The 25,932-nt window shown below is 36.1% G+C and overlaps 1 protein-coding gene across 1 annotated transcript in view; it reads left to right on the top strand.

Moving 5' to 3' along the window:
• The window catches only part of LOC111057219, a 71,904-nt gene extending 46,271 nt beyond the window's left edge, over positions 1-25,633 (top strand). Inside the window, exons 20-27 of the mRNA XM_039440355.1 lie at positions 1,425-1,646; positions 2,706-2,822; positions 5,580-5,706; positions 6,414-6,552; positions 11,237-11,509; positions 14,947-15,112; positions 16,430-16,617; positions 21,369-25,633. Of these exons, the coding sequence (XP_039296289.1) occupies positions 1,425-1,646; positions 2,706-2,822; positions 5,580-5,706; positions 6,414-6,552; positions 11,237-11,509; positions 14,947-15,112; positions 16,430-16,617; positions 21,369-25,118 (4,982 nt within the window). The 3' untranslated portion in view covers positions 25,119-25,633. The remainder of the gene's footprint in view (positions 1-1,424; positions 1,647-2,705; positions 2,823-5,579; positions 5,707-6,413; positions 6,553-11,236; positions 11,510-14,946; positions 15,113-16,429; positions 16,618-21,368) is intronic.
• The last annotated feature ends 299 nt before the right edge of the window (positions 25,634-25,932 follow it).

The raw sequence follows: 25,932 nt of genomic DNA, 5'->3' as shown, positions 1-25,932 counted from the left end.
ATTGACAACGGGGTTAACAGCTAGAAACTTGATGAATGCTAGTATACAACAATTATTTGTCAGCCCGGGAATCGAACCCGGTACCTCCTATTATTATTAATAAATTAGGGTTCGATTTCCTATAGTGAGGTCCACGTTATAATGGCAGTGAACGAATATAGAAGAACAGCGCTGCCGGTTCTCTGTCTTAATTAATTATATTTCTACATTTTTAAAAACGGATTTGGTAACTTTGTGGAGCAAGAAAAGGATAGCGCTATCTGCTTTGTCGAATGAAAGACAAGGATAGCTACACCAATGTCAATCAAATACTGCCATTATAATGTGGACTTCACTATAGCACCATCTCGAGTTTGAGTGAAGTGTTTTGAAATCTAGCTGACTAGTGGCTACCCTGGTATAGCGTGTGTAAACCCCGGAGTGCCAATCGGTTTTATCCAGCAAACCACTTCATAAAGCCTATTCCTACCCTTAACCCTACCATTACATGGAAACTGAAAACTGACTTCCATTTCCAACCCTTATTTCAGTTTTCAGGAGGTGGTCAACAGTTTGGAAACTGATATAGGAACAGACTTTCATTAAAGCTCATTTGTTTTATTTGGTTTTCGTTAATGGTTTTTTCCGGTTTCCAAGTGCGGGTAACCAGTTTGGAAACCAACACGGGAACTGACTTCCGTTTCTAACACATTTTTTTGGTTTCCAAGAGGTGGTAAACTGTTTGGAAACCGACTTGAAGCTCACTTGTTCTATTTGGTTTTCGTTAATGGTTTTTTTTCGGTTCAATTCAATTCGATTTTTCTTCCGTCTGTGACCAGTGTCATAAGCGTAAGATTTTCTTTTTTATAATTTTCTATATTTCTTGTCTCTGCCAGTGTATATACTTGATACACATTGTCGATTTATAAAACACAAAAGTAAACAGGTTTCCAAGTGCGGAAAATAGATCAGAAACCGGAACGCGGATACTGACTGCCATTTCTAACACATATTTCAGTTTCCAAGTGCGGGTAAACTGTTTGGAAACTAACACGGGAACTGACTCCTATTTCTAACACATTTTTCAGTTGCCAAGTGCGGGTAAACTGTTTGGAAACTAACACGGGAACTGACTCCTATTTCTAATACATTTTCTGGTTTCCAAGAGGTGGTAAATAGTTTGGAAACCAACACGGAAACTGACTCCTATTTCTAACACATTTTTCAGTTTCCAAGTGCGGGTAAACTGTTTGGAAACTAACACGGAAACTGACTCCCATTTCTAACACATTTTTTTGTTTCCTTGTGCGGGTAAACTGTTTGGAAACTAACACGGGAACTGACTCCTATTTCTAATACATTTTCTGGTTTCCAAGAGGTGGTAAACAGTTTGGAAACTTTCATGGAAACTGACTTCTATTTCTAACACATTATCCGGTTCGCAGGTGCTGATAACAGTTCGGCCGACTCGGAAACCGACACGGGAACTGACTCGGGTGGCGGAGGCGGCGTGGCTTTGCTGGCGGTGACAGCAGCCAATAGCAACCGACAACGGCGCCGCCATGACAGGCAGAACTGCTTACTGTGCACTTCCAATCGGGCAGCCAATCAGAGGGTGTCTCGCCTGAGGAAGATTTCGTCTAGCTCCACACATCGTACTAGGACTGGTTAGTCTGCTTCGAATTTATTTATTTCATTGACAATTACAAATCATAATTATAATAAATATAATATGATTGGGAGAAGACAACAAGCATAGCTCAAAACTGTCTTCTCCCAAATTTTTACAAATAAAAGTTTCAAAAAAGAATAAGGTTAAGATTTCACTTCCACTTCAAAAAGTCCAATTTCCACTTCAAAACTAATGACTAAACTAAAAATTTTGAATTTTGAAACTTAAAAACTAAATTTTGCAAAATTTATCTCATTTTATAACATCAAAACCTGGAAGTTTCATCTGTATAAAGAATGCAACAGCTGGAGTCAGATAATTGGCTTCCTGAAACGGGGCGTAGTCGCAGTTTTTATGATAATCTTTATTTTCTCATTTCTATAATATTGGAAACGTTTTTCCTTGACGAAATGAAACATTCCTAAATAATATTCAAAATAGCTGAAACTTTACACTATTTTCTCTTCTTTCTATGTTGTGTTCAATTTTCTAGTTTTTCGAAATTGACTACGACTAATGGACTGCGACTACGCCCCGTTTCGGAAAGCCAATTTTCTCACTCCAGCTGTTTTAAGTCTAGAACTTAAGGTGCATTTCTGTTTGTGCGTAAACTTCCGCAGTCGACGACGACAAGCATTGTTGACATTCATATTGTCCAAATTTCAAGTGTGCTAAAACAGCAATCACATAAATAGCAGTAACAGAGAATCACACATTTCTAATAATATCAACATATTTCCATTTAAAAGTATAAACTCAACCTCCATTAAAACATAATTGAACATAATCTTTTAGGTTATTTGGACAAATTGAAATCTAACCAATCAAAGATCCTCACCACGTTCAAACGAAAACCCATCTTCAGCTGAATCCCGAGCTGGGAAACCGGCCCTAAGAATTTGTTCAAATGAAACCTAACATAGATGTTTCTTGGCTCCCTGAAAAAACTACAGTAGCTGCATTTTTTTCTGGCTAAAATAGTTATTGTGGCAGTTGATTATAGTAATCAATTGAGTATTTTGTCAGTTAATTGATTGTTTAATTTCGTTTCTAGAAACTGAAAGCAGTTACGGCGCTCCTAATGAAGGCGAAAGCCCTATTATGCTACCCTGGCAAACTAGAGGAGGTCTGGAAGGTGTAAATAGTGTTGATAGCTCCAGTAGTGCTACGAGTGAGTATTCACATTAATATTAATGTTTTCACATTATTATTACAAGTTTTCATATTTACTATCCACTTAATTTTTACCAGTTGTTCGGACGTTATGAATGCTCCCCTTTCTTGTCTGGCGTTGTGTGGTGGAGGGGGCAATTATACGGTGATGCGCAAAGCATAATTGTGGCCAGTCGTCGATTGACAGCCAATCGAACAGCTCACTTCTCGTAATGTCGATTTTTGCAAAGTGATCTATTGATTATTTATTGTGATTTATTACAAGTGTCGTCTCGTCTCGTATCGTGATCTGGACCCGGGATCCTGGAAGCAAGGAGGATTTGGACATGAAGGTAGGCCTATGTTATTGTGCACTTAGCCATTTTAATTGTTCAACTTGCTGCCCGACGCCAGACAACCCAAAAGTTCTCGATGTAATTATTGATACAGTCCACAAACCAGAGTGTTGTTTGAGCCAGCCTCTGTCGAATTAAACACCAGTTCTCCTTCTATTTATATTTTTGAATGCATTGATAATCTATCAATTAAGCCTGGTTTTCACTAGTATAGTGGTCGAGTAACTGGCATACTGTAAACTCTGGCTGGAACTCTTCTAGTTTAAGACTTTTCTTTTTCTGTTTACTTAGCTTTTTTTTATTAGTTATTATTTTCTTTCTCGTAATCTTTAAATAGTTTTTTTTTTTAATTGTATTTTCCTCTAGAATCTTTGGAAAGGATTGTTTTACTTTCATTCTTTTCACATTTTTCTTTATAATAATGAAATTAATTTGATTATTCTGAGTGAATGGTTTTTGCTTTTTTTACATTTTTCTTTATATGAATGTAATTAATTTGATTATTTCAACTGTGTAAATGCTTTTTTTCTTTCTTTTCTTTATTTACTATAATTATTTAAAAATGTATATAAATTAAATCGTTGTTTCATTTAATTGTGTAAATAAGGCTCTTTATGGATCTCTGTGAGCCTTTGTATGTAAAGAAAATGAATAAATAAATAAATAAATACTAACTCTACTCTACTTACTTGGTCGAGTAACTGTTTTCACTACAATTGAGAATAGTTGGTAAAGTGTGTTGTCTATAGTGATGTCCACGTTATAATGGCAGTGGAAAAAGATAGGAGAACAACATTGCCGATCCTCTGTCTTGTCAATGCCTTCTATAGACGGTAGCTGATACCGGTTTATTGATGTAATATCAACTGTTCATTCTCGTTTGAAATAATCAATTAGATATTATTTAGCAATAAATTTTATTTTTCAACAACTTCATAATGACGTTTCATAATTAAGATAGAATATTTTGTTGATTAATAAATTATTAATTCCACATTGTAAAAAGACAATCTGGCAACAGATCAAAGCGAGAAAGAGATAGCGCTGTGTGCTTTGTTGAATGATAGACAAGGATAGCAATACCATTGCTAATCAAACATTGCCATTATTTATTTATTTATTTATTTACATTGTGTAGATATACTTAACATGAGGAAAGGCGGCACAACAGGCTCATGCCCAAAACTGTCCCATTTCCAATTTATACTATACTGTCCAAATCAAAATGTTGGTTATGTCACTTTCACTTTTCAAAATACAATTTACACTCTTCAATACTCAGATAAACGAGCAAATTTTGAATCTAATAGATACATACTATTAGAATCTGAAATTAAAAAATCTAGAACAGTAACTAAATAATTATTCAAAAAGTCTAAGTTTTGAATGAAACTAGAAATTTTTGAGCTAAAAACTTCTCACTTTATAGAAAACTAGTCTTATTCGTTGTTATATTATAACGTGGACCTAACTATAGTGAACAGAACTAACCTTAAAATGTCAATACTTTTAAATAAATTTACACTTGAACACTTATTAACACTTTTTAATAAATAACAATACTTCTTAAACTTGATAGCCTACGGCACAACTCTACTCTACTAGCTTGATACTGTTTTCATTAGCATAGTAGTGGTAGAGTAGAGTGAGAAGTGGTGGTGGGGGAAGGCAAGTGGTAGAGTACAATCCCACGGTGCTATCCCACTCTACTCTACTGAAAACTAGTAGCTCTGTGAACAGTAGACCTCACGCAGTATTCTCATCCACAAGTTAGTACCTCATTGAAACTAATGGAAATACAGCAATAGAGTGGCTTCTCCTCAAATCTTTGTAATCACTTGTCAGCTGATTTATAATGAATAATTCTATAGTCTGATTTTTACTCTAATATTGGCGTATGAAGGAGGCTCCTTTTTCCTTTAATATTATCCTTGAAATGCAAAATTTCCAAAAACCTTTTATATACGTCGATGTGCAATTTAAAAAGGAACATACCTGTCAAATTTCATGAAAATCTATTGCCGCGTTTCGCCGTAAACGCGCAACATATAAACATTTAAACATTCAAACATTAAGAGAAATGCCAAACCGTCGACTTGAATCTTAGGCCTCACTTCGCTCGGTCAACTAATACTCTACCATGAACGTTTTCATTGGGATAGTTCACAAGATAGTTTGTACTTGCCCAGAGAACTTTAACACTAACTCTACTAATGAAAACCATGCTTTAGTCTCATATACTCCATCTCAGTTTAAATGGAGATAACTTGAGCACAATTTTCTTCAATAAGTTTCTGAATATTTTCACTGTACCTTACACTGATACTTTTATGTAAGAATCCGTCTCTATAGAAGACTTTTCATTATTTTTTGTGAGTTTTTTTGTTGTAATTTGATGTTTTGTGTTTATTTTTGTGTAGGCATAGTCCATAGATCGCCAATGGACAATATGAGAAGCAGATCTATGGTGAGGCGTGATATACTGAAGATGGCTTCTCAACTGGCGAATCCTGTCCTGTATAAAACCTGTAAACAGGCGCTACTGCAGTAAGTTTTAATTACATATAATTAATTATTTCATTATAAAAATAAAATTCACCTTAACTCACACTACGCGACTCAGGTCGAGAAGAGACTCGACTCTAGTCGAGAGCATGTGTTTCCAAATGGTGACGTAGCGGAGACTAAAATCGACTGGTCTGAGTGTCACCATTTCGAAACACATGCTCTCCACTAGAGTCCAGTCTCTTCTCGACCTGAGTCACGTAAGTGTGAGTTGAGCCTAAGAGTGTAAGAACGGCACAGTATGATGGACTACCAGCGTCACATAGCTTCACTAGGACTATCAGCTTGAGTTAATATTGAAAATTGGAACATAAACGCACTATACCATGGAATATCTATTTGTGCTATCCTTTCTTCATGATATTATTGAGATATAATAACAGGCTTGGCCCAAAATTATTCTTCCGTTGTATGCGAGTTTAGAATTAGTATAGGCCTAAAGTTGGAAAGTTTTAGAATAGAGTGATTCTCAAATTCCATTTTTTGTTTTATGCTCCTATTATTTACAACCCTCTTTTCTAGTCTTTTCTCTTCAAATGTTGAACTTATTTCTACTGTTCTTTGTGTACTATTTACATAGTGTAAGTTGCCTAGTTCAGATTAATATGCATTTTGAATTTCATTCTTATCACGTTCTTATGAATTTATTTTTGTGGTTTTTATTTGTAATAATTTGTTTATTGTTTCAGGTTGAAACAGTTGTACAACGATTTGTTCCAAGATATCTGCGTGTACTCGGATGTCTGTTCGATTATAGCCAATAGCATGCACCGGATTCAAGCCAGGCGATTTCTACAGGAATTGTTCCTTGATATACCGTTCACTGAGGTAAGATATATTCCTTTTTTTTAATTATTTAATTAGAATTAATTGATTAATAGCAATAAAAAAAGTCTATGTCCATCCTCGGTAAATTGGGAATCTTTATGCAAAACTTCCAAGTTAATCAGTGGAGTACTTATATAATAGATATGCATATGCATTAATAGGCCAAGGTTAAAAAATAATTTTACACTTATGTGTTAGATGTTAAATACTAATAGAATCAAGTAAGTTCTGGAGCCACTGCATGCCTCTTCTCCAGCAGCTTGAACTTGTGTCAGCCCTCCATGATAGGAGTGTTGTGGACACTCAGATATCAGGTGATTTATTGATTGAATTTGACCACATTTGCACAGAGGATCAGAGTTGAGTAGTTGAGACGTGATGATGCGTCATTCGTGAATTTCCTATCCCCTACGTGTTTTAAAACCAATTTTTATTCATTCATTCATACAATAAGTACATCATCAAAATGATAGGGAGAATATTCTTCATTGATTGATACAATAAGTACATCATCAAAATGATAGGGAGAGGAAAAATAAGGTAACCTTGTGCTATTCCTCTCCCAAATTTAGATAACACATAGTCCGAAATAGGTTAAGTCTTGTCTTAGTTGTTCCCTTCACAAGATTTTCAGTCCTTAATTATTTTCACAAAGTGTATTTTAAAATTTAGATGCTTCAAAACTAAACATGGAAGAAATATTTCACATTATTATGTAATTCTTTCCTTTATTATGTTGTTACATCACAAAATGCCTATTTTGTATTGAGACTCTCTTATCAAAGAATGCCTGAACGATTTCTCGCCAATAGTCTAAGATTAAGCACTGGCCACACCAACGTCTTCTAGAGGTAGCGAGCTCGCTCCCGCGGTGGTAGTTCAGGCCACACCAAAAAATGAAAATTAAGAAATTAAAAAGACGAAATTAAGCTAGCGGCTGAACACAACTAATTAATAATAATAATAATTATTATTATTATAATGATACCACGTTCACGTGCGTGCGAGACGCACCCTGTATAGCCGCGCGGTGGGCACGCGCAGTACCAACGGTTGCTGCTGTTGCTATTAAAGCAAGTAAGTACATTCTTTCTATCACCATTCTCTGCCCTTTACCACCATTATTTCCTCTCTTAATTGCCCGATGTACTACCATAGAGAAACAATAGCGTAAGTAGATATCCCATGGTATAGGGAATTTATGTCGCAACTTTTACTGTTATCTCAAGCCGATTACTGTCGATTATTGTCAATTTTTACTGTTTTGTTGGGGTGATAGTGTATGAACGGCACAGTTTGAGAGACTACCAGCGTCACACAGGAAAGAACTATGTGAACTATCGGCTTGGGATAACAGTAAAAGTAGTAACAGTAACAGTAAATGTATGGTAGTACCATAGAGAAACGATAGCATAAGTAGATATCCCATGGTATAGGGCGTTTATGTCGCAACTTTTACTGTTATCCCAAGCCGATAGTTCACGTAGTTCTTTCCTATGAAGCTGTGTGACGCTGGTAGTCTCTCAAATTGTGCCGTTCATACACTCTCACCCCAACAAAACAGTAATAATTGACTATAATCGACAGTGATCGGCTTGAGATAACAGTAAAAGCTGCGACATAAATTCCCTATACCATGGGATATCTACTTATGCTATCGTTTCTGTATGGTACTACTTTGTAATATCCTCCCTTCATTTTTACCACACACAACAGCTAAGCCAAAACCCCTACCTTCCCCATCTGTCTTCCGCCGCCCCGCGTAAGACAGTCCTAGGTCATAGACCGACTCTTTCCTTCCCCGAAGCTGGGAAGCCTTGCGACCTCGTAAGCTCGACTTCATCCCTCGCTTCTGTAAACACCTGAACGTTGGGAACTCCTTCAGGGGCCTACGTGACCTCCAAACCTCTACCGTGTAATAGCGCGCTGGCGTCACTTCTGGGGAGAACCCCGCGCTTGACGACGGCGCTATTCTGCTATAGTGAGGTCCACGTTATAATGGCAGTGGCTAAATATAGAAAAACAACGTTGTCGATTCTCTGTCTCAATTTATTTCATTTCTACACTGTCAAAAATAGATTTGGCATCGTTGCAGAGCTAGAAAAGTATAGTACTACCTGCTTTGTGGAATGATAGACAAATATAGCAACATCAAAGTTAATCAACTACTGTCATTATAATGTGGAACTCACTATAATTCCTCCCTTTTCTACTAGTATATTCATTCTCCTCACACCTACAGCAAGACGGTCGGCTAGCTTAGCTGAAATCCGGCAAAGCTTGGCTATTTGCGTCTGCGCAGAGTGGGGCGCCTGATTTCCATCCTCCCCGAATAACCCTTCCCTGGGACGGCGCTCACGGCCGCATTGGGATAACCGTCCACTGGAACCGTATTCAACCGATCCGTTCGGCCGTTGGATCGGACGAATCTGCCGGCCGTTTATTTGGCCGTATATGGTCGTCCATTGGAACTGTTTACGTCAGTCTAGTTGCCAATTATTGAATTAACTACTATCATAGCCACCAAAATGTTTCATAATGATTATATTGAGATTTTGAAAATTGAATAAACAAATATCCACTAAATTAGTTATTCATTACAATAATCTTTTCGCCACACTGCACAGAAAACATCTGTTTTCCACTCCCAACGTAGATCTGAAAGACATTGTTTGCAGACGTCTCTCGTCTGACGTCAGAACAGGTTTCTTTCCAGCCTAGGCCGGAAAGAGTACCCTTTCCAGCCGCTAACATGGAACTAAGAAAGGTGATCAAAAAACAGCTGATCAAAAAACTTTTCATTATTTGTGTACATTATTCAATATTTATTAATTCATAATAATATCATCTTATTGTCATTTGAAAGAATAAAAAAGTATAAACTCAACCTCCCACATAATTGAACATCATCTTTTAGGTTATTTAGACAAATCAGAATAAAAAATAAAAATACTTGGACAATTTCCTGATATTCAGATTACCTCAGATTTGCTAGAGCTGTCACCTTCCACTTCTGCTTTCGGAAGTGCTTAGTATATATATTGTTTATTTTTGTATGTGGCGAAAAATAGCGTTCGCCCAATGGCAAAAATGTTTTTCCGGCTCTCAATCTTTTCTAGTCCTCGGCCTACGGCCTCGGACTTGAAAACCGATTTCGAGCCGGAAAAATCTCATTTTCTGCTCTAGGTGCGAAATATACTATACCTTCAGATCCTATTTGTTCAGCAATCTTTGTCCACAGATTCCTTTGAACATCATGACGATGATATCTTTTGTCTCGCATATCCCACAATGGAACATGCTCTTAAAACAAACTTATCAACTTTTCATTGTCCATAGTTACAACTTTATAAAACAGAACAACTTAAAAAAAAAACAAACAAGACTGTGAAACAATTTTAGGTTAGGAACACTTTGTTGTCTCAGCTCGACTAGTTAGTTCGGCCGGTTTGAGCCGGAAAATTCCATTTAATTCGGATCGAAAAATTGATCGGCCGGAGACGGCCGTGCACGGCTGTATGAACCTGATGCAATGGACGAGCATCTACAGGGTCTGTATAATAAGTAACCGGACTGACCTCAGGAAATTCTTTATTGGCAAAATATGTACAATTTTTCATTAGATATCTTCAAAGTAGTCCCTATTGGAGTCGATAACACGCTGATACCGGATTTTCAAATCCCTGAACGCTCCCTGGAAGTCGGCAACCTCTATGCTGTCTTAGAGCCCTCGTCGTAGCACGTTGATCGTTTTCCAGTGTCCCGAACCGCGTCCCCTTAAGTTGTCTCTTGATCTTGGGGAACAAAAAGAAGTCCGGTGGTGCCATATCCGGTCTGTAAGGAGGATGTGGCAACGTTACCGTCGACTATTAGGCCAACTGCTCGGTGACGAGCACGCAGGTGTGCGACGGAGCATTGTCGTGATGGAGGATCCACGAATCGGCAATCCCCAGACGGACTCGATGAACCCGGGCAGTTAGTCGACGGAGCACCACTCACAAAGAGTTTTTGCCACCCGGCCAAACTGTAAACGACCAGTACTACAGAGAGGTGCTCCGTCGACTAACCACCCGGGTTCATCGAGTCCGTCTGGGGATTGCCGATTCGTGGATCCTCCATCACGACAATGCTCCGTCGCACACCTGCGTGCTCGTCACCGAGCAGTTGGCCTAATAGTCGACGGTAACGTTGCCACATCCTCCTTACAGACCGGATATGGCACCACCGGACTTCTTTTTGTTCCCCAAGATCAAGAGACAACTTAAGGGGACGCGGTTCGGGACACTGGAAAACGATCAACGTGCTACGACGAGGGCTCTAAGACAGCATAGAGGTTGCCGACTTCCAGGGAGCGTTCAGGGATTTGAAAATCCGGTATCAGCGTGTTATCGACTCCAATAGGGACTACTTTGAAGATATCTAATGAAAAATTGTACATATTTTGCCAATAAAGAATTTCCTGAGGTCAGTCCGGTTACTTATTATACAGACCCTGTATTCCTTTCTTTGTTGGGGGATCGGTAGGTCGTTTTTGGCCGATGCTAGTTCGGACGAAATCGGTTCCAGTGGACGGCCCACCTGAGCCAATTCTTTCCTTTCATTTTATTATAGATTTATCTGTTTCTCTGCTCTTATTTCTCCATCTGTCTATTTATTTAACTGTTTCCTGTCTCTGTCGTGTTAGCTGTATGAAGACGCCATCACTCTGCTATCAACTAACGGGGATAACGGCGGTCTAGACGAGTACCAGGACAATCAGCTGACGTCAGCTGGCGGCGGAGGCGGGGATCAGCTGATGCAGAATCAGCTGGCGTCGGCCCAATCAGCAGCTGATGGAGGAGGAGGGGGAGACATCTGTGATGCCAACAGCAGTAGCGGTTATAGGGTGGTGGGGGGAATGAAAGCCGGAGCCAAATCTGCATTCAACGACGAGCAGAGGAGTAATCCACTGTTGGAGGTAATTCAATTACAATTATTGTTTAAAATAATTACAGTAATTATTATTGTTATAGTGAGGTCCGCGTTATAATGGCAGTGTTTGATTAACAATTTATCCATTTGTAGAAGACAGTTTGATTATATTGTGCATAAGCTTATAAATGTGTTACCTGCTCTTTTTATAACAGATAATTTGAATGGAAGACTTCTGAGAGAGATAGATTTATAGATTGCTTCTTCAAATCCTAGGATAAGTGATTTACTGTGATTGTAACTAGGATAAGTTCACAATCATTCAAGAATGTCAGCTTTTTTATTTCATTATCTCGTATTTTCGTACTTTTGTTTTTTTTATTTCCTTCTTTGTAAATTTCTTCAAATTTAGATGTTAATAGGAATCCAGCAAATTTATTTATTTTAGAAATAATTTTGTTCTAGTAACACTCGGCCCCTGCGCTCAGGTTTTTAACCTTTTCAGGGACTTTATGTATTTAATAATAATACTATTTTACTTCTTACTTATTTTGTTCATTATTGTCAATTGTATTATTTATGTAATTATAGACATTCATGTACATTTTATGAAGGAAAATAAACTATTGATTGAGCAATGGTATTGCTATCCTTGTCTATCATTCAACAAAGCTGATAACGCTATCTCTTTCTCGCTTTGCTCTGTTTCCAGATCGTCTTTTAACAATGTGGAATTCATAATTAATTTACAAAATATTTCATCTTAGTTATGAAAATTCATTATGAAATTATTGAAAATCTAATTTCAAGCTTAATAAAATATAATTAATTATTTTAAAAGAGAATGAACAGTTAATATTACATCAATAAACCTGTATCAGCTACCGTCCATAGAAGGCATAGCTTATACAGGTTTATTGATGTAATATTAACTGTTCATTCTCATTTAAAATAATCAATTATATTTTATTAAGCAAAATGTTATATTTTCATGATGAATTTTTACAATTAAGATGAAATATTTTGTCAATTTATTATTAATTCTACATTGTGTTCTAGGTGGATAGATAATTAGACTGTGTTGATAATTAGACTTATTTATTTATTTATTAGATAGAGCGAACAATACAATAGTCGGAAAAGAAAAAACAGGCTATTGCCCAAAACTTCTCCAATTTCCTGATTTTGTCACAAATCGTCCAAATATTATGTAGAGGTTATGTTCACTTCAATTTCAACACCAAATCTTCAATCTGAAACTATGAATCAGAATAAAACAAAGAATTTCAAATTCAGATAAATTGATAATGAAACTTCCGTTAAAACAAAAACCAAACTTCAAATATTCACAAAATATAGAATAAATTCACTTAAATTTTGAGCTCGAAAATATCACTTTCACCATAGCTACAACAGCTGATATGTTCTTTATTGAATTGACAATATAAAACGACAAACGACAATAACATGACATGAAGACCTAACCTCTAAGCAACAGCCATCACGGCACTTGGCGCCTAAACAGATGGTTGACTATTGCCAACCAACACACAACACATTGTTAATAGATGATCTGGCAACAGAGCAAAGCGAGAAAGAGATAGCGCTATCCGCTTTGTTGAATGATAGACAAGCATAGCAATACCGTTGCCAATCAAACACTGTCATTATAACTTGGACCTCTCTATAGTAGTTGTTTTTAGTGAAGCTGGTAGTCTCTCATACTGTGCCGTTCTTACACTCTCACACTCTTACACTCCCAACTAAACAGTAATAAAAGACAGTAGTCGACAGTGATCGGCTTGACAACAAAAACTCAGATTGTAATATATATATGCATATGCATATATATATATAGGCCAAAGTTAGAAAAAACATAATTTTACACTTAATATGTTAAATACTAATATAATCTAGTAAGTTGTGGAGCCACTGACATGCCTATTCTCCAGCATCATGAACTTCTGTCAGCCCTCCATGATAGGAGTGTTGTAGACACTCACATATCAGGTGATTCATTGATTGAATTTGTCCACATTGGCACAGAGGATCAGAGGTGTATCCCCATGCTGTCATCAGCTCAGCACACCTTCCCACCTGCATCCTGAACCGGTTAGGGCCACACCACTCTCTACGTCTCAGCTGGGTGCCAGGAACAATGTCATTAGGGTCATCCACAATGCCTTTGTTCCTGACCTCTCCCTGCAACCATCTCAGTCTCCATAACTCACTTCTATTTCCTGCTGCTCGTCAAGTCTCAAGTATCTTCTCGACTTGAGGCTTCAAGATTGTAGTTTGGAACATGAACATTCCATACCATGGGATATCTTCTTATGCTATTTTTTTTGGTATTAACCTCGAGATATATTATTATTTTGAATGAACGAAAGGACTAACCATTGTTCTTGGGTTAACAAGAATCGGCTTGAAATTTGGAACATGAAATCCCCATACCATTGAATATCTCCTAATGCTATCTTTTCCTTATTATATTTATCACCTGGTCATATGGGACATATATATGAATCATATATTTATCTCATATTGATCAGGATTTTAGAGTTTTAATTTAGAAAAGTTTAATGAACAGTGTTTTTGTCTTTGAACAATTTTTGTCATCGACAGAAAGATTGTTTATTTCATTTGTTGTCAAAATTAATGTAGCTTCTCTTTTGTTTTTAATAACAAACGTGCCGCTTGTGCGACAGATAAAAATATGTACTTGAAATGGCTTTCATGTTTGGCATTGACTGAGTTATATTTAATACCCAAAATTTTTCTTTTGGGCTGTGTGTGAGCTCGTTCGATAGGACTGTGAGTAAAGTCCGGCTGTTCTGGTGAAGGGGATAGATTTTGCTCCTGTTTTATAATACAGTTTTCCTGTCGCAGTTCGGGCAGTTTAAAGAGAATTGTATTATTGCATAGGACGGGATCTGAACCCATTTCATTAGATCAGCTATTTTGATTTTTAATTAATAATTAACGCCGCGAAATACCAGTGGATGCCAAAGTGGGAAGCTATTTCAAAAAGGTAGGTGACTACTGAATCATTGTTCTTAATTTTTTCATAACCACAAACATTGAATCCTCATTAGCGGCAAGCGAGTGTTTCCCCATTAATTCATATAAAATATTGTTTTATAATCAAATTAATCCTGTTTTGTTCAAATGTAAATATGTTAAAGATTCATTAAAGTTCTAGTTATTCTGTTCATTTCTTGTATTCATAGTTCTTTTCCCCTTACATATTTTGGTGTAGGCACATCGTGCTTACATATTTTGGTGTAGGCACATCGTGCTTACATATTTTGGTGTAGGCACATCGTGCTTACATATTTTGGTGTAGGCACATCGTGCTTACATATTTTGGTGGAGGCACATCGTGCTTACATATTACTTTGTGAATGTATTTATATACATTTGTTTCAAATGAAATAATTTACTCAATATTTATTAAGATAATAATTATGGGTTCTGATGCAGGTAATTCCAGAACACGACGCCAGGAGTGATGGTTCGTCTCGCGCCGACAGTTTGAGTCAATCGATGTTGAATCTGAGTGACTTTTCGGCGCCCAACTCGTTCGATGCCAACGATGGAGTGGCTAGTCTGCTCAGCACAAGCCTAGATACTACTGCTTACAATGTGAGTATTACACGTTATAATGGCTGTATTTGAGCAACATCGGTGTTTCTCTCTTTATCTATCATTCGTCAAAGCAGATAGCTCTATCCTTTATCTTCTTATTTCCTCCTGCTCGTCAAGTCTCAAGTATCTTCTCGACTTGAGGCTTCAAGATTGTAGTTTGGAACATGAACATTCCATACCATGGGATATCTTCTTATGCTATTTTTTTTGGTATTAACCTCGAGATATATTATTATTTTGAATGAACGAAAGGACTAACCATTGTTCTTGGGTTAACAAGAATCGGCTTGAAATTTGGAACATGAAATCCCATACCATTGAATATCTCCTAATGCTATCTTTTCCTTATTATATTTATCACCTGGTCATATGGGACATATATATGAATCATATATTTATCTCATATTGATCAGGATTTTAGAGTTTTAATTTAGAAAAGTTTAATGAACAGTGTTTTTGTCTTTGAACAATTTTTGTCATCGACAGAAAGATTGTTTATTTCATTTGTTGTCAAAATTAATGTAGCTTCTCTTTTGTTTTTAATAACAAACGTGCCGCTTGTGCGACAGATAAAAATATGTACTTGAAATGGCTTTCATGTTTGGCATTGACTGAGTTATATTTAATACCCAAAATTTTTCTTTGGGCTGTGTGTGAGCTCGTTCGATAGGACTGTGAGTAAAGTCCGGCTGTTCTGGTGAAGGGGATAGATTTTGCTCCTGTTTTATAATACAGTTTTCCTGTCGCAGTTCGGGCAGTTTAAAGAGAATTGTATTATTGCATAGGACGGGATCTGAACCCATTTCATTAGATCAGCTATTTTGATTTTTAATTAATAATTAACGCCGCGAAATACCAGTGGATGCCAAAGTGGGAAGCTATTTCAAAAAGGTAGGTGACTACTGAATCATTGTTCTTAATTTTTTCATAACCACAAACATTGAATCCTCATTAGCGGCAAGCGAGTGTTTCCCCATTAATTCATATAAAATATTGTTTTATAATCAAATTAATCCTGTTTTGTTCAAATGTAAATATGTTAAAGATTCATTAAAGTTCTAGTTATTCTGTTCATTTCTTGTATTCATAGTTCTTTTCCCCTTACATATTTTGGTGTAGGCACATCGTGCTTACATATTTTGGTGTAGGCACATCGTGCTTACATATTTTGGTGTAGGCACATCGTGCTTACATATTTTGGTGTAGGCACATCGTGCTTACATATTTTGGTGGAGGCACATCGTGCTTACATATTACTTTGTGAATGTATTTATATACATTTGTTTCAAATGAAATAATTTACTCAATATTTATTAAGATAATAATTTATGGGTTCTGATGCAGGTAATTCCAGAACACGACGCCAGGAGTGATGGTTCGTCTCGCGCCGACAGTTTGAGTCAATCGATGTTGAATCTGAGTGACTTTTCGGCGCCCAACTCGTTCGATGCCAACGATGGAGTGGCTAGTCTGCTCAGCACAAGCCTAGATACTACTGCTTACAATGTGAGTATTACACGTTATAATGGCTGTATTTGAGCAACATCGGTGTTTCTCTCTTTATCTATCATTCGTCAAAGCAGATAGCTCTATCCTTTATCTTCTTATATCGTTTGTCTGCTCAGCACAAGTCTATAGTGAGGTCCTCGTTATAATGGCAGTATTTGAGCAACATTGGTGTAGCTATCCTTGTCTATCATTCAACAAAGCAGATAGCTCTATCCTTTATCTTCTTATATCGTTTGTCTGCTCAGCACAAGTCTATAGTGAGGTCCTCGTTATAATGGCAGTATTTGAGCAACATTGGTGTAGCTATCCTTGTCTATCATTCAACAAAGCAGATAGCTCTATCCTTTATCTTCTTATATCGTTTGTCTGCTCAGCACAAGTCTAGATACTACTGCTTACAATGTGAGTATTGCTATAGTGAGGTCCACGTTATAATGGACGTGTTTGATTAACATTGGTGTAGCTATCCTTGTCTATCATTCAACAAAGCAGATAGCTCTATCCTTTTCTTCTTATATCGTTTGTCTGCTCAGCACAAGTCTAGATACCACTGCCTACAATGTGAGTATTGCTATAGTGAGGTCCACGTTATAATGGACGTGTTTGATTAACATTGGTGTTGCTATCCTTGTCTATCATTCAACAAAGCAGATAGCTCTATCCTTTTCTTCTTATATCGTTTGTCTGCTCAGCACAAGTCTAGATACCACTGCCTACAATGTGAGTATTGCTATAGTGAGGTCCACGTTATAATTGCAGTATTTGATTAACATTGGTGTTGCTATCCTTGTCTATCATTCAACAAAGCAGATAGCTCTATCCTTTTCTTTCTTATATCGTTTGTCTGCTCAGCACAAGCCTAGATACCACTGCCTACAATGTGAGTATTGCTATAGTGAGGTCCACGTTATAATTGCAGTATTTGATTAACATTGGTGTTGCTATCCTTGTCTATCATTCAACAAAGCAGATAGCTCTATCCTTTTCTTTCTTATATCGTTTGTCTGCTCAGCACAAGTCTAGATACCACTGCCTACAATGTGAGTATTGCTATAGTGAGGTCCACGTTATAATTGCAGTATTTGATTAACATTGGTGTTGCTATCCTTGTCTATCATTCAACAAAGCAGATAGCTCTATCCTTTTCTTCTTATATCGTTTGTCTGCTCAGCACAAGTCTAGATACCACTGCCTACAATGTGAGTATTGCTATAGTGAGGTCCACGTTATAATTGCAGTATTTGATTAACATTGGTGTTGCTATCCTTGTCTATCATTCAACAAAGCAGATAGCTCTATCCTTTATCTTCTTATATCGTTTGTCTGCTCAGCACAAGCCTAGATACCACTGCTTACAATGTGAGTATTGCTATAGTGAGGTCCACGTTATAATTGCAGTATTTGATTAACATTGGTGTTGCTATCCTTGTCTATCATTCAACAAAGCAGATAGCTCTATCCTTTTCTTTCTTATATCGTTTGTCTGCTCAGCACAAGCCTAGATACCACTGCCTACAATGTGAGTATTGCTATAGTGAGGTCCACGTTATAATGGACGTGTTTGATTAACATTGGTGTTGCTATCCTTGTCTATCATTCAACAAAGCAGATAACTCCATAGATTTATAGCTCCGAACTGTGTCCAAATCGTTTGTAGGCTGTGAAGAAATATAAGGATCTGCAAGAATATTTAGTTCCAATTGTGGAAATTTATCAATAAATCATGGAAAGATGTATATTTCTTGACAAATAAATAGAATGAATAATAATTATTAACAAGAATCTACAATTGATATTACATTGATTGATTGATTGAGTACTTTATTTATGTAGATTACAATAATATACTGGCTTATACACTTATATACAATAGCTTACAATACAGCAAAATTATAGATGAATTTACATAATATGGACTAAGAAAATAATTATTGAACTGTATATGATATGAAAAAGCAATTTGTGATATAATAACTATAGATAATTATCATATTGTTATGCATCTACATAAATTGGCGGAGCTTTGGACATATCAATGTCCATTCTTCGGGAAGAATATTAAAAATATCCTCCCCACTAACTCTCAACCAAAAGATAATCTACATCAGAGATAATGAGATGATTGAATCTAATATACCTTTCCAGGATGACCAGCTTTTATATACTATTCTGAAATTGATCAGTTGCGACCTGAAAACTCTGACACCAGACCTTGGCAGCCAGGTCACTCGATATTATTATATTATCTAAAAACATGTTCTCTTTTCTATAATCTCGTTTTACAAAAACATCACCTCCAAATTACTTTTTCATTATTTAAACTATTTTCCTAGACATCTCAATTATTCTTGTTCGCAGCGTTTCTCTTAGTTTTCTAACCATTTTCTTCTGTTTTACTCTACTATTTTCATTATTATGAACTATTTTCCCTCCATTTCCATCCAACGTTTCTCTCGTTCTCTTGCGGTGGATCAGAGGTGGTGGACTCGGCTGGAATGCTCCCTAACCCGTAATTCAAGTGTGTGTGTGTGAGTGTATGTGTGGTTCCTCTCTTTCTTCCTTCTTTCTCTCTTCCTTTTTCTTTTCTTTCTTTTCCCTTCTTCCCTTTCTTCTACCGGAATAATCTATGGATTTGGACTGAAAATTCTCAACTGTATTCACTTTTCTCTTCTTCCTTTTGCATAACCCCTTTCACGTACTTAAATTCGAAAGGAGTTCAAGTTTTTTCTTTTTTTTCTTTTTATTATATTTATATATAATTATAATATAATAAAAAATTAAATATAATTATTATATTTTTTTTCTTGTTAATTTGTTTTTTAAGTTATTGTTTTCTTTTACTTTAGTTCATTGTTTATGATGTTGTTTCAGTTGTAACTTAGAATTGTATGGAGGGTTAAGTGTAAGAGAGGGCCGGCTGCGCCCTAACTTCGCCCTCCTAGGTTTTTAATAAAGGCAGTGATTCAATTCAATTCGTTCCACAGGAAAAGCACTCCCACATCACTTTTCATTTTTTTAAACGGGTTTTCCTCGACTTCTTCACAATTTCATCTTATTTCACAACATTTTCCTACCAGTTTCTACAGCAGCCCACTACTAGTTTCATTATTTTCAACTATTTTTCCTCAATTTTCAACCAATTCTCTCTCGTTTCAAAGAAAAGGCACTTCTACATCACTTTTTTATCATTCTAAACGGTTTTCCACGACTTCTTCACAATTTCTTCTCATTACACAACATTTTTCTTTTCACTTTCTAACCAATTTCTACAGCAACCCTCTATTATTTTTATTATTCACATCTATTTTCCTTTATTTTCAACCAATTCTCTCTCGTCTCAAAGAAAAGGCACTTCTACATCACTTTTTCATCATTCTAAACGGTTTTCCACGACTTCTTCACAATTTCTTTACATTTCACAACATTTTTCTTTTATTTTCTAACTAATTTCTACAGCAACCCACTATTATTTTCATTATTTACATCTATTTTCCTCTATTTTCAACCAATTTCTCTCTCGTTCCAATGAAAAGGCACTTCTACATCACTTTTTCATCATTCTAAACGGTTTTCCACGACTTCTTCACAATTTCTTCTCATTTCACAACATTTTTCTTTTCACTTTCTAACCAATTTCTACAGCAACCCTCTACTATTTTTATTATTCACATCTATTTTCCTTTATTTTCAACCAATTCTCTCTCGTTTCAAAGAAAAGGCACTTCTACATCACTTTTCCATCATTCTAAACGGTTTTCCTCGACTTCTTCACAATTTCTTCTCATTTCACAACATTTTTCTTTTCACTTTCTAACCAATTTCTACAGCAACCCACTATTATTTTTATTATTCACATCTATTTTCCTTTATTTTCAACCAATTCTCTCTCGTTTCAAAGAAAAGGCACTTCTACATCACTTTTCCATCATTCTAAACGGTTTTCCTCGACTTCTTCACAATTTCTTCTCATTTCACAACATTTTTCTTTTCACTTTCTAACCAATTTCTACAGCAACCCACTATTATTTTTATTATTCACATCTATTTTCCTTTATTTTCAACCAATTCTCTCGCGTTTCAAAGAAAAGGCACTTCTACATCACTTTTCCATCATTCTAAACGGTTTTCCTCGACTTCTTCACAATTTCTTCTCATTTCACAACATTTTTCTTTTCACTTTCTAACCAATTTCTACAGCAACCCACTATTATTTTTATTATTCACATCTATTTTCCTTTATTTTCAACCAATTCTCTCTCGATTCAAAGAAAAGGCACTTCTACATCACTTTTCCATCATTCTAAACGGTTTTCCTCGACTTCTTCACAATTTCTTCTCATTTCACAACATTTTTCTTTTATTTTCTAACTAATTTCTACAGCAACCCACTATTATTTTCAACTATTTTCCTCCATTTTCAACCAATTCTCTCTTGTTCCAAAAAAGGCACTTCTACATCACTTTTTCATCATTCTAAACGGTTTTCCACGACTTCTTCACAATTTCTTTTCATTTCACAACATTTTTCTTTTCACTTTCTAACCAATTTCTACAGCAACCCACTATTATTTTTATTATTCACATCTATTTTCCTTTATTTTCAACCAATTCTCTCTCGATTCAAAGAAAAGGCACTTCTACATCACTTTTCCATCATTCTAAACGGTTTTCCTCGACTTCTTCACAATTTCTTCTCATTTTACAACATTTTTCTTTATTATCTAACCAGTTTCTCTCTTTTTTTACAGCAACCCACTACGACATCACCACCACTAGTACTGCGTCCACGTCTACACTCGACCTCTTCCGCTGCCTCTTCGTCTCCAATGGTGTTGCTTTCTCACTCCAACTCGTTGCCTTCCTACAAGAGTGGATCGAGGCCTTCCTTCAAGACTGGATTAAGGTCTTCCAGCCAATCTCCAAGCGCCGAAAAGGCCAAACAAATGATTGAGATGTCTTCTAGTAAGATCAGTGTACTGCAAGAAGCTCTGAAGAAAACTGGTGATTCGTCTTCGTCTTTGACGGCTGCAGCCAATCAGAGAGCCGGGTTTGGGGTGGGCGTGGCAGAGGTGACCAATGAGAAGAGAGGAGCTGGTAAGGTTGGGTTAGAGGTGTCCAATGAGAGGAGAGGAGTTGAAGATGTGTTTGAGGTGGCCAATGAGAAGAAAGGATTTATGGATAGTTCCAAAACGACCAATGAGGAGAGAGAACCGGATAAGGCTGGTTCAAAATCGACTATAGAATGTAAAGGAGCGGAGGTTGGTGGTTCAGAATTATTGACCAATGAGAATATAGGAGCAAAAAATGCTAATTTAGAGAAGACCAACGAAATCAGAGGATTAATAGACGTTAGTTTAGAAGCAACCAATGAGAAGAGAAGATCAGAAAGTGCTGGTTTGGAATCTACCAATGAGGAAAGAAGATTGGAAAGTTTTGGTTCAGAAGCAACCAATGAGAAGGAAGGATTGAAGGGTGTTGGTTTAGTTACGACCAATGAGAATGAAGCATCAAAGATTGTTAGTTTTGAATCGACCAATAAGATGAGAGGATTAGATTGTAAAGTTTCAAAAGCAGAAATTGATATTGAAAATTCGAAAGTCGTTGATATGGAAAAAGTTTCAAAAGTTGTTGATATAGAGGAGAATGGTAAGAAGAAAGTTTTAGAAACTGTTGATGTATTACAAGTTAATCAAAATAAAATTTCTAAAGATAATGATTTAGAAGGAAGCAGCACGAAAAAAGGTTTGGATTTTGTTGATTTAGAAGCTACTGAGAGGGAAAAATTAGAAGTAGTATCAGTTGATCCAGAGAAAGTTTCCAAAATTTTTGAAAGCAAAAGAGGCTTAGACACTGCGATTTTATTAGAAGATACCAAAGAGTCTAAAGTTGTTGGTTTGAAATCAGCTGTTAGGAAGGAAGAATCTAAAAATAAGGATTTGAAATCAGCCGAGCTGAAGGTAGGATCTAAAGTTGAGGAGGAAATTGAACCAAGTTTATATCTTGCAAAAGATGATCCAAGTTTGAAACTTACAAAGGTTGATCCAAGTTCAAATCTTACAAAGGTTGATCCAAGTTTAAATCTTACAAAGGTTGATCCATGTTTGAAACTTACAAAGGTTGATCCAAGTTTAAAACTTACAAAGGTTGATCAAAGTTTAAATCTTACAAAGGTTGATCCAAGTTTAAAACTCTCAACGGTTGATCCAAGTTTATCTAGTCTACTCAAACCAGACGATTCGACCTTGTATAGTTTGAAGTCTGATGAATTTCCAAAACTTGATCTTAGTTTATCTAATCCAGAGTCCTATCAATCTAAACAAAGTCAAAAGGTTGATCTAGGATTATCTAAACTAGGGTTAGAGGTTGATTCAGTTGCATCTGTTGTTAGTTATGAAGAAACTGTCACTAAAACTCAATTTAAGTGCTCTGAAAACTTGGTTTCCACTGGAGAATCATTTGTTGTCGAATCTCAGATTAAATCTAGGAGTAAAACTGATATTGGTTCTGCTGTTAACTTTGGAAATGTTGTCAGTGGCTCGAATTTAGCACCAGGTTCAGATCAAGAGTCCTCTAAAACTTTGAAAGAAATTTCCTCGACTAAAAATGTTGATAATCTACAGCGGTTGTCTTCAATAGAGAAGGCATCATTGAAATCTTTTTCCTCGCCGTCAAAAAGTGTTGGAGAAACTTCAAAACAACAGAAATCTTTGACGAAAAATGTGTCAAAAACTGGTGAATCTTTGAAAGATTTTGAGTCTGGTAGTGGTGTTTTGAAAATTGAGGGCAGCTCTCCGAAACAAGAGTTGAAATCTGAGAGTGTTGACTTGAGTCTTGGAACTTCTGACTTGAAATTGAAGAGTGGTAACCTGAAAACTGAAGTTTCCACTTTGAAAATTGATAATAGTTCTTTAGAGAGTGGAAGTTCTTCGAAAATGGGGGGTTCTTCATCAAACCTTGATAGTTCACCTCTAAAAGCTGGGAATAGTTCTTCAAAATTGGAGGATCCTTCTTCAAAACGTGACAGTTCACTTTTGAAAGTTGATAATAGTTCTTCAAAGAGTGAAAGTTCTTTGAAATTGGATGATTCTTCTTCAAAACATGACAGTTCACTTTTGAAAGATAAGAATAGTTCTTTAAAGAGTGAAAGTTCTTCGAAATTGGAGGATTCTTCTTCAAACCGTGACAGTTTACCATTGAAAGCTGGGAATAGTTCTTCAAAATTGGAGGATTCTTCAAAACGTGACAGTTCACCTTTGAAAGTTGGGAATAGTTCTTTAAAGAGTGAAAGTTCTTTGAAATTGGATGATTCTTCTTCAAAACGTGACAGTTCACCTTTGAAAGTTGGGACTAGTTATTCAAAGAGTGAAAGTTCTTCGAAATTGGAGGATTCTTCTTCAAAACGTGATAGTTCACCATTGAAAGCTGGGAATAGTTCTTCAAAAACTAAGAAGGCTTCTAAAAGTGATGGTAGCTCTTTGAAAACTGACTCGAAATCAGGAACTGGTTCTTCGAAATTGAACTGTGGTTCTTCGAAAATTGAGTGTAGTTCTGAATCTGATTCTAAACCCATCTCTAAATCAGATATTACTGCCTTAAAGCCTGAGTGTATAGATAATAGTTCCTCAAAAGTGAAGAAAAGTTCCTCAAAGCTAGAAAGTGCTACCTCAAGACCTGAGTCGAATACCTTGAAATCTGTTAGTAGTTCCTTGCAATCGGAATCTATTAGCTCGAAATCTGTAATTAGCTCCTTGAAATCTGAATCTAGTACCTCGTCGAAAACAGATACCAGTTCCTCAAAGTTTGAAATTAGCAACTCTAAATTAGAAATTTCCTCCTCAAAGCCATCCAAAGATTCTAAAACAAATATCCGAGGAAAACGTCTGAAAAGCCAACAAAACACAGGTCCTTCTTTGTTGTCTAATTCTCTTCCTCCTTCAAATTCTTCTTCGTCGAAAACGAAATTAACTCCAAAACGCAACGAAGACGTCACTGGCTCAGGAAGTGTTCATACAAAACCGGGTTTAGGCACGGATAGCACAAAACCGGGTTTAGCTACCGATAATACAAAACCTGCAGGTTCAGGTATAGATAATACAAAACCTGGTTTAGCTACCGATAATACAAAACCTACTGGTTCAGGTATAGATAATACAAAACCTGGATCAGCTACCGATAATACAAAACCTGCTGGTTCAGGTATAGATAATACAAAACCTGAATCAGCTACCGATAATACAAAACCTGCCGGTTCAGGCACGGATAATACAAAACCTGGTTTACCTACCGATAATACGAAGCCTGCTGGTTCAGGTAAGGATAATACAAAACCTGGATCAGTCAGCGATAGTACAAAACCTGGTTTAGTTGGCGATAATACAAAACCTAGTTCAGTCAGCGATAATACAAAACCTACAACAGTTGTAAAGAATCAAAGGCAAAGAAAGAAGGCAACTGCTAAAGAACCAATTAGAGAATCACTGGAAGTCGTCAAAAAGTGACTGTAAATAAATAATTAAATGAAAGTTAAAATTGAAGAAACCGTAAAAACCGTGACTGCAAATAAAATATATTTAGATGAAATAAACCGTAAAAACCTTGAAGAATGAAGTGAGGTTTTATAGGAGAAGTACAAAGCTTAATAAAGGTACAAAGATTGAAAGAAAAACTAAAATTTTGATGGTTTTGAAGGAAATTACAAAGGTAATGATGGATATAATTGAAAAAATAATGATGATATTTAGTAAAAAAGAGAATATTGATGAATTTACTAGGAAAGTACAATAAAATACAACTAAATTAACTTTTAGCTTTTAGTTTAGTGTAGTGGTTTAGTAGGAGTGAAATTAAAATAAAAATATTTGTAAAATTAATGTATAACACTGTTTGTCTTGCTCACTTTAATACCGTAAACTTTGAAAATTACCGGAAAAATTAGTTTTGAAAACTTTCTGTGTACTATTTCATATTTTTAGTAATAGGCTAGTATTACTATTCTAGCTACTATAGTGAGGTCCACGTTATAATGGCAGTGGAGAGAGATTGGACAACAGCGTTGCCGATTCTCTGCCTTGCCACTGCCTTCTTATAGAGTAAAACTGGTATAACTGATGTAATATTGACTATTAATTCTTGTTTGAAAATGATCAATTATTTTTATTTGTCAAGGAAATATATTTATCAATTATAAAATAATAAATCTCAATTATTTTGTCAATTAAATATTTGTATTTACTTTGTTGAGAAACGATTTTCCAACGTTGTTGAACTAGGAAAGGATAGCGCTATCTGCTTTGTGGAATGATAGACAAGGAT

This window comes from Nilaparvata lugens, chromosome 13, assembly GCF_014356525.2.
Source record: "Nilaparvata lugens isolate BPH chromosome 13, ASM1435652v1, whole genome shotgun sequence".
In the NCBI taxonomy this organism is placed as follows: domain Eukaryota; kingdom Metazoa; phylum Arthropoda; class Insecta; order Hemiptera; family Delphacidae; genus Nilaparvata; species Nilaparvata lugens.
Note: the sequence above shows the minus strand (reverse complement) of the source record. Positions and strands in the feature narration are given on the sequence as shown.